Source organism: Pogonomyrmex barbatus, unplaced genomic scaffold (assembly GCF_055798465.1).
Source record: "Pogonomyrmex barbatus isolate J1 unplaced genomic scaffold, ASM5579846v1 scaffold10, whole genome shotgun sequence".
NCBI lineage: Eukaryota > Metazoa > Arthropoda > Insecta > Hymenoptera > Formicidae > Pogonomyrmex > Pogonomyrmex barbatus.
In genome coordinates, this window is record NW_028297099.1 from 1,607,167 (window position 1) to 1,624,129 (window position 16,963).

The window sequence follows — 16,963 nt, forward strand, 5'->3', positions numbered from 1 at the left end:
TGCGATTATACAATCTACTTTATGATTTACAGTTTTCTTAGTACGTGTAGATAAAAGGCCAGAAGGCAACTCGAATCGATTTTGAATAAAATCCTTTACTAGAATACTAGACACTTCGATGAATATTACGAGCTTGGTATTTCTGAGATTTGCATGGAATCGGAGCTATCCTTTCTCGAATTACGTACGCACATATATTTCTCTAATTCGATCGATTTATTATTCTGATTTGAATGTTCTTTGCATCCGAATAAGACATATTGACTGGACATTCGAGAAATCCAAAGGAATAAATTTCCCACTCTAAAGACGATTCGAAAATATTTTATTGTTTTCAGTTTTTTTATTTGTCACAATTCTCTTAAACACCTTAGAAATATTTTCCAGATTATTTTATTCTAAATTTTTATGCGATATATTTACATGTAACGTACAATACATAAACAAGTTAATTATTTTAGTTGCTTGTTGAATTTTCATTACGCATATTAATCTATTCGTTTTATTTAAAATAAGTTTTATTTACAATAAGATCACAGCACGGAAAATCTCTTGCAATAAATCACTGGTAGATTCAAAGGACGGTGCAATATCTTAGATGTCGATTCCTATGCCGGTTGATTTTAGCTCTCTATCGACATTCTTGAAAAGTCAAATCCACATCGCGCAAAGACTTGCCAAAGGAAGCTCATAGTGGAAACGGAAACAAAAGCATAGAACAAAGGAGAATAAATATTCAGGATATCCGCAAACAAGGAAGGTTTACGATTTTATGTATAAAAATTGTAGAGTTACCTCGATCGCCATGTTACGAACGCTCTCACGTTTCTTTGCTGCAAAATGCCCCGAGGGATGGAGAGGCGCGGAAGTGTGTTATAGAGTTCAAAGGAGAAGGACTGAGGAAGAATCTACAGACACGGTAGTGCAACCATTCGACAAACCTCAAAATATAAAAAATGGACTAAAGTCTAGCGATGTTAGCGGTCGCAGTCATTCGTTCACCATCTTTTTCGCGTGAAATTATTATGATTCTTTTTTTTTTTTTTTTACCTTTCGTATATGAATAAAATTGCCGTAATAAATTTTGCCGCGTCGCGAATAAACCTCTACGCTTTTCCGATAATATTCTATAAACTGATTTATTGCTCGCAAGTTCTTAATTTTCTTTGTCGTCACGATGCATGTACGGAGTATGCGAAATACATATACCGTGCCTCACTTTCCCTGCACTCTCTCCTGCCAGTTCTTTTATTTTCTTCACCGTTCGCTTCTTTCCCTTTTGTCCTATCTGCAGTGCTGTAAAAAGGGTCGCTACGTCGCAACGTTAAAGTGCATTTCACCTGGGAGAAGCTTAACGGTAATGGCTTGCATCATTTCGTCGAAACAAGCGGCATCGATCGTCCGGCAAGTGATTACTGAAAACGTCGTGTATAATATCTATGATTACCGAACAAGTGATACAACATCGATTTTCATGCGATTTGCAAAGGGAGAAATCACAATATATTAAAAAAAATTGAAGCTTTATCTAACTTCTTATTCAAGAAAATATGTAAGAGAAATATGATAGTAAAACACATGTCGATCTCCTAAATTGATGTTGATTCGCAAATTCATCCGCGTTTCTAAAGTCTAAATCCTTGGACACACACAATTATATACTCCTCTTGTGCTTGTTCCGATCCAATCTTCTTCCTTCGACATCCCGGGCAGCGTCGTCGTTGTGTGCGAAACTGACGGTCGAGGTATTTTCCTCGAAAATTCGCTCGAAGGGATACTTGATGCTTGCGTAACGACGTGGTCCATGGAAGAGGATACCTTCGCGGGAGGCCCGTAGATCCTCCCGGTCAGGTTTGCAGGCGGTCAAACCGCAGTGTCGGATTACCGTACTCTTGTAAAGACGGATAAAAGCGAGGGGACGGAAAAGAAGGACGAATAAAAGGGTAGCGGAATAAAGATGAACGCATTGTCTTTTTCTCGAAATTTTCACGGTGCACTTTCGCCGCTCGACGGATAAATACCACATGATCCTTCTTTCTCCGTCGTGAGCCCACCTTTATGACGATGAAGATGTTAAAGCGGGATCGTTCTCCACCTTTCTCTTCTTACGACCGCACGGCATGAATGGCTCGTTTCCCGGTAGCCTCGACTCGCAAAGCGTGAAACAAGTTGAACGAGCGTACTCGATAATCGAGTCGGTTGTTCACGCGGTTGCCTCATCGCCTAGGCGTGCTAATTGCGCTCATTATCGACGTTACCGGAATACGGAAGACCGCTCCGTTCCGTGGCGGAACAATTTCGAACGTTTCTTCTTTTTGCAAGCAGAGGAAATGAACAGTGAAATCAATTGTATCGACGAATAGATTGGATGCCGTACATAAAAGTGGATGTTTTATGCATTTTCGCACGAGGTGGAAATATTTGTTCGATATAATAGGTAAAATGCGCACGATAAATCAATTGATTAAATAATTTACGTTGAGAGGAACTTTAAATTCTCAATAAATAATCTCGGTGAAATTAACTCTGTACGGATGACATTTTTTCCTGAAATATGATAGGTGCGTATAAATAATGACATTGTTTTATTAAAATGTTATTTGTAATGCACATTCGAAAAATCGATATCATGCAATTTTTTGAACTTAGTTTTCTTAGCATTTGTATTATATCTTATTTAAAGACGCGTCTTATTTAAAAGCAAATTCAAAATATTTTGAAATATATTGAATTCCAACTAGAGTATTTTACGAATGTAGAAGGAAATAAATACGCAAGATACTCTATCGACAAAGAAAGAAAAAGCACCTACTTTACAAGTCGCGTCGTGTGTTTTGTTCATTTCCAGACGTTGGCGTGATCAAGGAAACCAGAGTTTTAATTTTCCGCCTCAGCGATTCGCTGGCCGGAGAATCAATGAGAATTAGAGAATAGGGTGTAGCACCTTGGCTTACCCTCGAACGAAAAGGAATACGTTGTTAGGACGACGAATTGCGGGAGAGCGGCGCATGGAAATGCAAAGAGTGCCGTCTTTGCGAAATGTTTCGCTTATGTAAATATGTAAATATATGTGAATCACATTTATTTTATCGATAGCCGACACGATAAAACAGGTCGATATAAAATAGATAGACCGAGCGCGGTGACCTGTGCGAGTGAGATTTCATTCGTTTTTCCAAGAGACAGACACGTTCGGTCTGTAATGGCCCGCAGTGCCAGATCCCAGCGATATTTTTAGCTTAATAGTTCCTAAAGTCGTTCGTCAAAGTATACACTCGCAGCAATTTTCTTCGGAAAGGTCGCGTGGCACCTTGGGGCCAGTAACTCGGGAGATCTTCCAGCGCAAGCGAGAAATTTAATCGCGACTCGTTCGTACGATTAAATGTCACCGGTACCATATACGCAAGACCGGGACGTGGGAGACAGAGACAACGGTGTCCCGGGAAATGAAAGGGTGCAAGACGGAGCGGCGGGACGCATCGCACGAAGAGAAACGAAACGAGAAGGCGGGAGAGAGATGGGAGGAACGGGAAGGAGAAGAGGAGAGGCAGTCGAGGACGAAGGGTAGATCAGCAGGGCCCCAGATTTCCCCAGTGATTGTCTCGCAAAGTCTCGCAGAGTCTCGTCAGACCATTCATCGGCGACGTGCCGAGACTTCGAGTCTAGAAGGTTGCAGCCCTCCGCTAAACCGTCGCCCGTCCTTTTTCAACCCCGACGAGAAAGAGGAGGCAAGAGTTGAATCGCTCGACGTCAACCCGCGTGTGTGTTTTATCCCGCGCGGCTCTGCCTCCTTCTCTACACCTGTCTCTCACGCTCCCCTTACCCCCTTCCACGCTCCTCTCCTCGTCGTTCACCCTTTGATGATGGAATTGCCGAACTGGCCGATAACACTGATTGAAAAAAAGGCTCCCACACAAAATCGAATTTCCAGTTACGAGCACCCCTGGTATAGCGGGAACACCGTGATACCGATTGCTTTGATCGCGATGTATATACATCCCCCCCGTTATGAAATCCCTTTTGCGATCACCCTAAAACTTGCCAAAAATTATGGTTATTAAATGAATTAAATTTCGATTCATGTCGTTTCAATCACGTAATTAATTGTAATTGCGCTTGATGTTTAATATCACAGAGAAGTAATGCTATTAATAACTCTATTAATAAGATGTAACGATTGTATTATTATTTTTAATAATACATCAATTTTTACAACAATTTTTACATTAATTTTTTTTGTTGCCAGCATAAATTACGATTTTTTTCGTAAGCTCTTCGTAAACAGCACTTTTCTTTCGTCCTCCATCTAATCGCCGTGACGTTTCAGAAATCGTTCGCCCCAGGCGGACGGGATCGGGTATTCGCCTTTGATTAACGAAGCCCTAGACGGGCAAAGAAACGATTTACATTCTGGCGAAACGCGCACGGCGAAATTTGCGAAACTGGTCAGCAGCCGGCACGGTCAGCGCGTATTAATTAGAGACTCGCCCTTAAAGTACCAGCAAGGCACGGCCTTAAAGTACGGCAGTCGCGGTCTGGCGAATTCAGTGCTCGGATTTCACGTAGTCAGACGCGGGTTTAGTGCGCCGTGGGGGTAATTATTCAAGCGGCATCCCTCGTGGCGGGAGAGTCACGCAAGGGTACGGCGGCGGAGGGTGTGAGTGAGCCGGTCTGAGAGGGGCGCGAGACGACAGCGGGAGGGTTTCTGAGCGCGTCATCCATCACTCCGTAACGTACGCATGTACCCGCGAGTGCCCTGAAATAATTGAGCGAGAGCGGCGGAATCGTTTCTCCTCTCTCGGTAATGCCAGCGACTGAAATTTCGTTCGTTCGTTCGTTTCTCGTGCGAGTCGTACCGTCCACGGGAGAGCGGACGAATAGAAAAATGGAAGCTCCCACCGTATCTCCACTTTGAAAATGTTAATGCGTTTATTCGCTTCAACTATTGCGGCATTTTAAAGTACATAATTCTCTTACGGTGATATATGAACGTACTATTCTCGCGTATGAATTTATATAACCTGAGTGCATACGTAATGTATTTTTTGGCAGAATATGATCCCTCCGTTTTTCCACGGATGATTATCACAATTCAGTTAAGAATAATAATTTTATCATACATTTTATCATAAAGTATTATTTTCAATTCTTTAACGTTTTTGAAAAAGTTCAATTGCTACGACCAGAATCATGTAGATGCAAAATTGTAAGTGAAGGAAGAAATGTCGCAACCAAATCGCAACCAAGACGCTTCGACCTCTCCCTGGTCACGCTTCCCTATCTCGACTTTGATTATTCTAGAGCTGTCCGATTAGTATTCTGTAGAAGGGAGGAAAAAAAGTGGAAGGTAGATTCTGTAGAAAGGAGTGAAGAAAAAAGGAATCGAGAAGAAGAGAGAGACGGCAAAAGAAACGAAAGCGCGAGAGATTGAGCGTAATAGCGCGGAGGAAGGAAGCAAGGAACAGGAAAAAGCGAGCGCCGAAGCCGTTACGTTCCGGTTCGGCATGCCGGATCGCCGCGTGCTCCGTCCGTTTTATAAAGCTGCCTACGAAATTAAGAAGCTGTAAATTTGCGATCCCGAATTAGTATTCCGCCAGACGCCTTCCCGCGCCGTCTGGAAATCGCTGCGAAGTGGAAGGTGCCAGCGAAACGATATCGAGTTGGGGCGAATACAAAGGGAAAGCATTTGTGTCGGAAAGGCAACGAAGAGGCGGGGGAGGGGGGCTGCCTTACAGTGCGACCGAAATGGTGAACGTAATCTTCTTTTTGGGCCCTTCCCCACCACCCCTCATCATCTTCTCTTTCCGCTTTCTTCTTCCACATGCGATACGTGCTTATTTTTGGGAAGTAAGATCGACGAGTTGCGACGCGTAAAAAACGAGCCACCCCTGGAGGGATAATCTCGGCGAGAAAAATATCGACGATCATTCCCGTGCTCGGTGACACGGCACGGTACTCCATTGCTCAACCGTTGCGATATACTTACTACGATATATGTTGGCGCTTATTTCGAGGTCCAAACTGGTAATGAACGAAATAACGTTAATGACGCGGCGACACGTGATAAGATATCGCAAGCGATAAGCTTCCAGAGAGTGATACACGTTGCGCAAGATAAAATATAGAATCATTACAACTCATGCTTACATCTTACTCTCTATCTTTTAGATAAATAATTTTTATTTTTTACAAATATGAAAAATATTTAGGAAAAAGATTTTCAAAATTTTAATCGCCAAAAATGAAAATTAATAAAATTCTTTTCTTGAAGGATTGAAGCTGCGATATTTAATATATGTTAGGTACGCTAACGTTTAATTTAATCAGCTTGTTGACACATCGTTACATTGTGATAAATGAGCTTTCACTCAACAACAGTGTTCTGATCGTGATAAAGCGAAAATTCTAACAATAAAGACGTTACATTCCACGTACGTATACTAAAATAATTGAATATGCGTTGGAGTGAATTAGCGGCGGCGTTGAATTAAATATAAGACGTCGGTAAGCCTTGGGGTTGGATCGTCGGCGGCGCTTGCTATTAATGTCACCAGCCCTAACCACGGGTCATGGACACCGTTAGAAGGGTGCATTCTTAATCAGGTATGCCTTTCGGTACACTCGCGCGCCCTAAACCGAATGAGATAATAAAGCTGCATCCGCAGGAAACCTCTAATAACTTTACGAAATCTGGATCAACTAGTTAACGTGGCAGACCCAATATTAATAATAAAGGAGTAATATGAGGCTCGTTTAATAAAACAACAAGACGCCAGTCAAAATTTGAAAGTGTAATTGAAATATGTACAATTCTAATTTGAATATTTCTGCATAATCACGTAATTGATTATTGATTAAAAAATTCTCCTATATATTAATATTTAGATTACTAAAAATTGGATTTAATATATTTAGTTAAATATATTTCGTACAAATTACTCAACACAAAACTAATATTTAAAACATCGATTTCTTGAATTATCAATATTACTTTAATGTATTTAATGACAAGTCATTTTTTATTCGCAATATTGCTTTAAAATGAAAAGTTCTATCAATTAAATTCTAAATCGAATTTTTATAGTAAAGTATGAGAAAATTGACAAGATACCATTGTATAACTGTATTTTTAATTTTAATCGCTTACAGTTTGCAAATCCTTTTCTTTCAAACAACCGTTATATTTTCTATCTCCAATGTTACTCTTTGTGCTTTGTGCAAACGTGAGACTTAGACAGGCAAGTCTCGAGAACCACTCGACCACTCAGAACATCGTCGTTATTGCAATATGAAATCTCTGTGCATCAAATCGTAGAGATTCCTTAAGAAATCACCCGTCGTTGCGCGAATTGCGTACGACGGCGATACAAATCGTATATACCGTGACTGAATTTACTTTCTCCCGTTCGCGCAATCCGATGGGACAGCCGCGTCGCCGGCGCGAGCGGCACAAAGGGTGAGCGATGATGAATTGGATGCAACTCGCATCCCCTCGGCGCTCCCCCGGAGGGTTCGTGACGCGTCCCGATGTACACGCCCGGCCTCGTACGACACCTACATATATACGTGACATTTGCTCGTACGCGATTTCGTGGGTGCGCGCGGCTACTTAACGATTCGCCCGGTTTTTGCACCCGGCAGTGACTCACGGTCTCGCACACATGTCCGCGACCACGCACTAACGTCGGCGATCAAGTTGGCAGATTCTGAAATGAAATTACGAATTACGAGCGCGAGTGTAGAGGAAGAGTTCGTCGTGGTGACGCTCGGCGGCGACTTTCGAAGGGGCGGTTTGTGAGATTTTACGACTCGCCGTTATTTCCTCGGTGGCAAGCTCGCGACAACGCCAACACATTAGGGGAAAGAGGCTTCGAAATGACTCGCTTACGAGACGACCTTTAAACTCACCCTAATTTTTTTCTTTTTCCATGGACGAGCTCGTACATCCGGTCTTTCCGTTGCAGCATCACAATATAATGCGTTCACCAGTTCTAAGAAGAAGCATGAATTGTACATTATATCGTTTCGATATAATTGCGGAAGAATGTAATAGATATTTCAATAATTTATTATTTTATTGCATTTAATTTATATAATATGCCGCATTTAAAATTACATAAGAAATTTTACAAATTTGATAAACATCATTTTGCCTCATAATGTAATTTCGATATTTTCGAACGGGGAAATTTTCTCGTTTACTTGCACGCGATAGATCTTATGGAGGCCGACAATGCATACCACAATGTAGCCCTCAACGGCGGTCAACTTTAATGTTCGACACCGTCAGTCGTTAGATTGATGTAGCAGCATCAGTCGAGTATTAACCTGAAATGAGCGTATAATGGCGGTGTCGGGTATTTGATGCCTGTGCTCAGGACGCAACGTGTGGCGTCCGCTTGTATGCAGGTTCTAGGATATTGGGCTTACATTATATATGCTGTCCATATAGTTAAAATTAAGCGATATATCGATATGCTAGATATCGCCGTAGGTATCCGAGTACATATTATATGCGGTTGCATATGAATATACACAAGGATAATATCGATTCAATTCATGCGAATTCCAATCATCTGATGCCAATCATTGCATTTAAAGCATCAAAATTCTTTGAATTTTCATATAACAAGAGATGTAAAAAATTTATTAAACTTATACCGTGTCTGAAATAAATGTGTGTATTAGATACGTATAAATATTAAATGATCAATTAATGAATATTTACACTTATTTTCCTTTGAGCGAAGAACTATCTAAAATTTTAATTGAATGAAGAAACCGATCCAACAGATTTATTAACGTCAAGTAACGCTCTTTCAAAATTTCAAATTACGCTTGTCACGCATGCGTGCGTGGTCAAAGTGAAGTCAGAATAGAATCAAGAACACTCACGACTAAATTGACCCTACTTGTTCGGCGCAGTTTTTCAGCCTGTACATTCTTGTTCCAAGAAACGATGCAGACAATCGACGTTGTGATAAAGATTCGAAGTGCAAACCGATTTCTCTTTTTCTCCTCCTCGATTCTTTCCGTCGACTTCTCGCAGAAGTGTAAATATCGTACGTATAGGATTTCGAGCGTGTGTTTGTACACGTCCGTGTGCCAGAAGACCAGTGAAAGTCTCCATTCTTAAAATTCCCGGTGCCCAGGTCCCCGGCGCGGCTCGCGGCGATATTGGAAAAGCTATCGACGTCTTCTCGTCTACTCGTCGGTGTTCAACGTAGGAACCAGACGAAATATTCGGACGCAATTTCTTTATGATAATTCAATTTATCCCTCGACCGCACGTCAGCGTCCGCGCGAAGTGCATTGGCTCTATCGGTAACGGACCATGCTGATACATACTTGACATACCCCTACGTCCCTGACGATTTCCGAAACCTTTTACTCTGTAAATGGCCGAACCTTATTCATCCGGCCACTACTGGGAATAACCGGCCCGATAAAGAATCTGTCGTGCATCCATTTCGCGAGTGCCTCCGGAGCGCGCTGCTTCTTGAAGATTCATAGAAAGTATCCGTGCTTTTGACAAAATTTCACGACACTTTTTTTTACGATAACACTAAATGATAAATTTTTATCAAGTAGCACTTTTGTAAAAGAAGATTGTTGCTTCTTTATTAAATTACTCATTATTTTTGCAGCTCTGAAATACTCCCGTAAATAAGTTTGAAGATTCTTTTTGGAAACAATATTTTATGAAGCACACATATATGTGTCGTTCAGTAAGACAAAAATAATCCCCTAACAGCAGTCCTTGCTTTCTTCATCGACTGTTACTTCCAAACGGTTGACCCATTCGTCGTGCTTCATACACAGCCATATATATATATATATATATATATATATATATATATATCTCGTTCATAATCCATCTCGTATCAATTTATCTTAAGCGTATCGAATCGTATCCGTGAGTGCCTTTCCCTTCTCTTATTTTCCCGTTTTCCCCGGCTTCCCCATCTCATCCCGACGTCCTAGCGCGAGCGACATTATCCGATTATTTCCGACCGCCATTTTCCACGGACCCACAATGCATCCTTCGATTGCGACGAGTCTCGATTGTATTTTCGTAAGTGATATTTGCTGAGAAAACTTTGGCCACTTCACTCTAATTGTTTCTCCCTTCCCGCGCCGTCGCGCGTACAGCGGAATCTGTCACGGTGAATAAATATCCCCAAATAGACGTACTGGTGGATGAATCCGTTCCATTTTCAAAGAATCGCGATATTTTCTTCTACGTTAACATACATTTTTAAACTCTCATTTTCTACTGGTAATCCCGAGTTCTCGAAAGAAATAATAGAACCTTTAATACCATGAATTGCTCATAAAGCTTTCAAAAATCCATTATTGAATGTCGGGTTAGCGCGAATTTTATCTTTTATATTTGTATATTAGTTGTCAAAATCTTCTTTCAGGGAGTCTCGAAACTAAACTATTATCCTAGGGCAACGAATATGATTTATTAACGTCTCTAAAGTTTGACGAGACGTTGTAATTAATTCTACGATGTTCAAGAGGTATTCCAGGCACTTTGCTCGCGCACATTTCCAGAATGTTTGCTAATAGGGTGCATTCACGGTTCGATGCGCAATATAATTATGGATAATTTGGAAAGAGCGGCCGTATGAATCGTGCGATCTACTTGTATATTTTCCACCGTCGAGCGCTACAAATCGGCAGTAAAGAGTAACGCAAGAGGGTTATTATCGGTCGTATAAATCGGTAACGCAATTAACGCTGGGTGTTAGGAGGAAATTACAAGTGTGTTATGGCTTATATATATATATATATATATATATCGAATAAAATGCGGCCGATACGTACCGTTATTAGAGGATCGGCACCGTCCTGCATCGCAAATTGCTAATTAGTTCGCCAAATGGACAAACCGTTTGCGGTAAAATTGGCTCAGTTATGTAATAAGTCCTCGTATATTGCAAGCTTCTAACGGACTTTGGCGGTTCTACGTAACCACCGTTTGTTCGTATTTCGATTTCTAATCGTTGAAAAGAAGGAACAAAGTGATATTTGCGCATTACTTACTCGATAATTACATGCAATTGTGTTTTCGCTGAGTTGAAAACAGAAACGTCACGTTTTCGAACATCCCTGATTTAATTTAAAAAAAAAAGTTATATATATCATCTAAGATAATGTTGATTAGATCAAACCGTCGTCAAACCGTGGAGAAGTATTTCGTTAAAATCGATACTTTGTTTAAATCACGCTACCTTTCATGATTGTGTCAAGGATTACTTCGGTTACACGTTTTCAGAATCGTGCTCGGCAACACGATGGCGAGGGTAGTTTCTGAGCTTACGTACGAGGGATTGCTGGTTATACGTCGGACGTTAAACCGGCTTGGAAATAGTTTCCGGAACTAATTTACTCGCGGGGGGTCAACGTCGTCGTCGACGCCGCCGCCGCCGCCGCTGCCGAACATCCTCTTTATATTTCACGTCCCGGCTATCGTCCTCGAAATCGCTGCGGTCGCGAAGAGCGAACTTTGAACACGGATATAACACCCGATTCATTCCCTGACTGCGAACCAATATTATCTTTGATCCGACGTCGTCAACCATAGTAACGCCTGGATATAGTTCGAATACCGAGAATTCCTATGCCATGTCAGACAGACGTATGATTACTCGCGATCGAATCAACGTACTGATGTTGCCATGTTTATCCTAATTTTATGATCGCCGGTGTGAAGCACTTTTTCTTCACATATGAAAATAAACTCTTTTATTTTGCTTGCAAATTAAATTATTTAGATATATTTTCTTTTTGAACAATTTCCTGTCTTACGCATTTAACATCACATTAATCACATAATTTTCTGTTTAGAGTATGTTGATTCTATTCTTCAAATTTAACAAGACATTTTCATCCTTTACATCCTAATTTAATCATCTCTTAATTTCAGGTGACGATTTATCCCTGTGTAACCGTGACTCCGACAAGGAGTAACTATCGAGGTACATGAAAGAAGGACATGAACTACTCGCAAGGTAAGCCAATTTCGAGATAATATATTATGTTCTAAAATATAATGTGGAAATATATTTCCGGTCTCCTTCAGATACTAGACGATTTTACTTTACAAAAGAGACGCGTCACCGATATCTCCGTGTATCTATCGAATTCACCGAAGGTTTGTCCTCATCCGATTTCCAGCCCGGCCAAGTGAGCGGGCGGCGGTCTGAAACAGTTCGGAAATTCACTCAACTAATCAAATACCGCTAAAACCGCTAAACAAGTTAGGTTAGCAATCTACGTGCTCCGAATGGCAACTCCGAACTGCTGCGGCTGCGAAGCGCGAAAACGCTCGCGACTGCTTCCGCAATCCGCACGCCATCTTCGCCCTCTCATCCACTTACATTCCTTAACGAGGGGAAACGACTCGATGCAGACGTGTACGGATCGTCTAATCGACGGTCCAAGTTCCGCGATTGTAAGTTTTGACTTTGTCGTGTCCATCGTCTCATCATCGTCGGTACAAAAATCGATCGATAAACGTTATAAACTCTTCGAATTTGTGATCAAAAAGAATTACAATCACGAGATTCTTAACACAAAACACAAATAAATTATTATTAATGTTTTATCGTCGTAGAAAATATTAAAATGTTGCAAGAAATAATTAAAAAAATAAAATAATAATTTAAATAGATTAATTTAAAAGAAAATAATTTAAAAAATATAAGATAACGATGGTATCTCCTTTGGAAGATTTTATAATGCATTTTGCAATAATATTTTATTATGGTTTTCGATGCTTATATTTTTCTTTCAAACTAGTTTATCTTCTACAATTAAATAAATCAATGATTTGATGAATTTTTTGAGAATATATATATATAAATGATATCCTAATTCTCTTTATAAATTGATAAAATCGCTGGGATTACAAAAATGCACTCCATGTATACGCCGGATCAGATAGCCAATCAGTACATCTTGAGGTGTAATGACACGTACTGCCCTGGCAAGACGTTCTCTCTCCCTCTCATGGATATTGTCCTAATTGTTCTCATATTTGACATCGGACGTTGTATCGTGTACCTGCTCGATAGAAGAGTTGGAGGGACATACTCATAATATCTAAGCACCTTTCTGGTCATTCACATGCAAATGTATGCTGAGTCGGCCATTAGGCTCTCCACGGATGAGCGGATCCATGCCGATGTACAGCGGATACTGATCCCTCGTTGCATCCTTTGTCCTTGCGATATCTTTTCAGCATTTTCGTCTCGTTTACTATTTTACGGAGGGATACCTTCCCGAATGAAAAAGAGCGTACAAATTAGTCGGATTGTTAGTGAAATCCATATTAACGAGACACACCGGTTCTCCCTCAGTGGAAAACGCACTCCGGATCCCCTGTTAATTCCAATCCCCAGTCTTCAACAACTCACAAAGAGGAGAGTCGCAGCGACAGCGCCCTGTATTTCTTTTGTTGCGGTAATACTCTCCACTAAACAAGTCCTGAATATTTTAAACATATTTCACAGAACGCACATAAATACCGTCCGAAAGAATATTTCTCGTCGTCGTGTACGACGAAAAGAGAAAAGCACACACGATTGTTGCGAATGAGAAATGAGAATAAATCATTCGCCCGTTTCGACCGCTTGACGATGTTAGACACAAACAAGAGAACTGATTAACCTCCATCATTGAAATGTACAAAAGAATAAATTAAGGTGAGACAATTGAATAGTGTAGAATAAAAACCAGTATTGTCTCCGTAGCTCTATATTTTTACAACTTTTTCAAACATCAAAAAGCGAAACGCGATCGATAATGTGCCTTGGATCGGTTTACTTGGGGATCGTCACAACCCCCCTCGTGCGGGAATAGCGCGATCGCAACTTCCTTTCGAGGGACGAAAAGGAAATGTAGAAAAGCCGATGCACACGGCCGCCGAATACAAGGCAGATAATGAATTTAGCCCGTTTTAAAGAGGTTATTGATGGAATCCATTCCCGGTCCTAAACGCATGGTCGATCGAGCGAGAGAGCCAGGACCGTTAGACCATCCCCCGCGCTTTCTCTCACCCTTAACGTAATTGCGTATCTTTCTCTTTCTCCCATTCTCCCCCAGTCCCAGTCAAAGACGACTAAATATTTCCGCTCCGCAACATTTTCCCTATCTCGTTCGCGCCGAGCCGATATTTATTCAGGCGTTTACCCGAACCGTTCGCCGAACGAATATCCGCCGTAAACCAACGTTAGTGTCAAGAGTTATCGCGTAACACGGTCTCGACGAGTAGCGCGTTCGCGTGGCTACCATTTCATCCAATTTGCAGCGCTACGGGGTAGAGTGCATCGAATGGGTTGCATCGTAACGCGCGTCGCGTTTATCGATGTAAATTCACGGAGGAATTGTTCCCGAGCGCCAGCCAAAGCGAGATTATCTACTTGTTCATTGCGATAAATAACTCGTACAGGAACTATCCGTTTAACATCGCGCAACGGAACAAAATTAAATAAATATTTTTAGCCAGTGGCATGCGCGAGAAAAATTTCGCGCGATCAAAGACACATCGTGTTGAAAAAGTCTCTACGCTACAATATGCTTCCTTCACTTGGCTGTCTAAAAAAAAATTGACGCTAATTCACCTCCGTCTTATGAATTAACTTTCTATGCGACGTCTCGTGGGAGGTGGCTGCGAGAAAGAAATGCCGTCAGGAGCCCTCTTCATCCGCCAACCATCCGGCTTATATATTGTAAATACCACGTAATCTGATGACCTCCCGGCGACGGGAGTCCCTTCATTACCAGCGCGGGTGCCATTGTTCCGTAGGTATAATTGAATTCCCAAGGCAGCCACTGCCGCCAGCTAACCCTCATCCTCTCGACATCAGCGATCCGAGAGAACCGCCGATTCCACGTTGGAACTCTACGAGACCCTGATTTACCCCATTCAGTCGGGAATAATGCGATATCTCGTCCCCCCCCCCCGAAAGCCACGTCGAACCTCGACTCGAGAGAGCGGGGGTCATTTCGGCGGAGGAACGGGTTAGTCTAAGCTTGTACACGATTCCGAATGTCCATCCGTTCAAGTCTTCCGCTCGTCTCCGCGAATGTCGCTTCCACTTTGAGCGTATGGACCAACAATGGATTCTATCGATGCACTCGAGAATAGTCGATAATTCGAAACTGAACGCCGAGCTCGACTGCGTTGTATTCCGCATAATTTCGGCTTCGACCGTAGATTATCAGAATTGCTCTTTGAACCATATAAATTTACGAAACCAGCTCGCAATGTACGTAAGGTTCGGGTGCTTACATAGGGTGCTTGCGTAAATAATGTAATTTGCATTAAACATGTACGGAATACTTTGAATTCACGATATTTTTTTTTTACACATAAATTTCCAATTTATATGGTATATTTATATTTATGGTATATTTTCAATTTGAAAAAAAAAAGAATTTCGGAATTTGATTTCCAAACTGTAAAGATTAAAAACAGTTTTTATCAATTTTTTTTAAACTAGATTGAATGAAGATAAATCATCCGTTAATTGATTTGGTATTTTCGGTATAAAAATTTTTTACTGAGAAAATGCGCGCATTAATATTTCGGCTAACGTTTGTCATATTATATTATACATTTTCATGAATGACAGCTAGTGATCATTAAATTCTTAATGATCTTTCAAGTGTCAGAACGATCATTTCATCAGTGAATTGCCCGATTTACTTTACAGCACATTGAGTATTTCTACCATCCTGTCTCAAAATCTGGCGACAATAATTTTACTTGAGTACTTCTCATGTAGAATCAGCTATCACGTAATTCATACGTTAAATATGCATTACAACGCGCAACAAATATTGACTTTAATATATTGAAATTATGTATATAACTTTTAATGTATCAAAATTATTGCGTTAAACTCAAAACACGATTTTCCATAAATCTGCACAAATCTCACGCACGTAAAAGTAATAAATTGGAAAAAAGATATTCTTTTTATTAAAAAAAAAAAAAAATACACTAAAAATTATTTTGCATTTTTTGTGAAAAATAATTTTTGTTTGCAGGAAAGTACAAATTTCTAAATGTTTCTAATCGATAGAAGTAATCGATTTAATTTGTTAAAAAACTGAAACATTCGCATTTCATATATTTAGTCTCCACAATATGGACAATCATAAATTAGAATAGTTGACTTCATCGTCATTTATCAAAGACCGCTGACTGTCAGTTCGAGATGATAATAAAGCGTGTAACGTGGGAAACACGTCGCAGACATTCGCTAATCGTAAGCGTCAGGAGGACGTCGCAGCATTCAGAGACAGGATCACCTACGGCATCCTGGATGTTACAGTCTGTCGCGTTCATCCTTCCAGGATTCCATCGGTGAACATGAATAACAATGCCGATAACGCGTCGACGTCGTCGTATGCGTTGTCCGTAATTAACGCTCGTCAGACGCCTAGGGTGAAAAATTCACTTTTTCCCCGCTACATCTCCAGTGTACCGCGATATGATCTAGATGTCGAGGTGCCTTTATACGCCCATTTTACGATATCGACAAACGTGTACGTGTCCCTCGTACAAACGATTTCCTGCGCGACTAATTCCGTGATGCGTTCGTCATGTTCTCTATTTTGTTGTAGAAACGCGATGGAGTAATTCGACATTATTAATCGAGATAAAAAAAACATATCACGCACACATAAACCGTAATACACTATTACACATAATTCACATAAACGGCTGATTAAATTGTACAGTTTTGTGACAGTTTAAGAATTAAGATGCAATAATTTAAAAGGCTACTATGATATCTGTACACACAAGCAAACGAAAGACCAAATATATGATATTGAAATTTATGGTATAAATTGTACTTTTTTTCTTCTCTTTGACGCTAATGACGGGAACCAATGGAGAGCCAATTTTCAATGGTCGGTGACCATTCCTCCAGAGTCGCGT

The 16,963-nt window shown here is 40.8% G+C and overlaps 1 protein-coding gene across 8 annotated transcripts in view; it reads left to right on the plus strand.

Moving 5' to 3' along the window:
- Window positions 1-16,963, plus strand: part of Ten-m (teneurin transmembrane protein Ten-m) — a 499,088-nt gene that overhangs the window by 134,303 nt on the left and 347,822 nt on the right. For all 8 annotated transcript variants that reach the window (XM_089085477.1, XM_089085481.1, XM_089085479.1 and 5 more), the window contains one exon: window positions 11,936-12,020. In XM_089085477.1, the coding sequence (XP_088941603.1) occupies window positions 12,005-12,020 (16 nt within the window). In that variant the 5' untranslated portion in view covers window positions 11,936-12,004. The remainder of the gene's footprint in view (window positions 1-11,935; window positions 12,021-16,963) is intronic.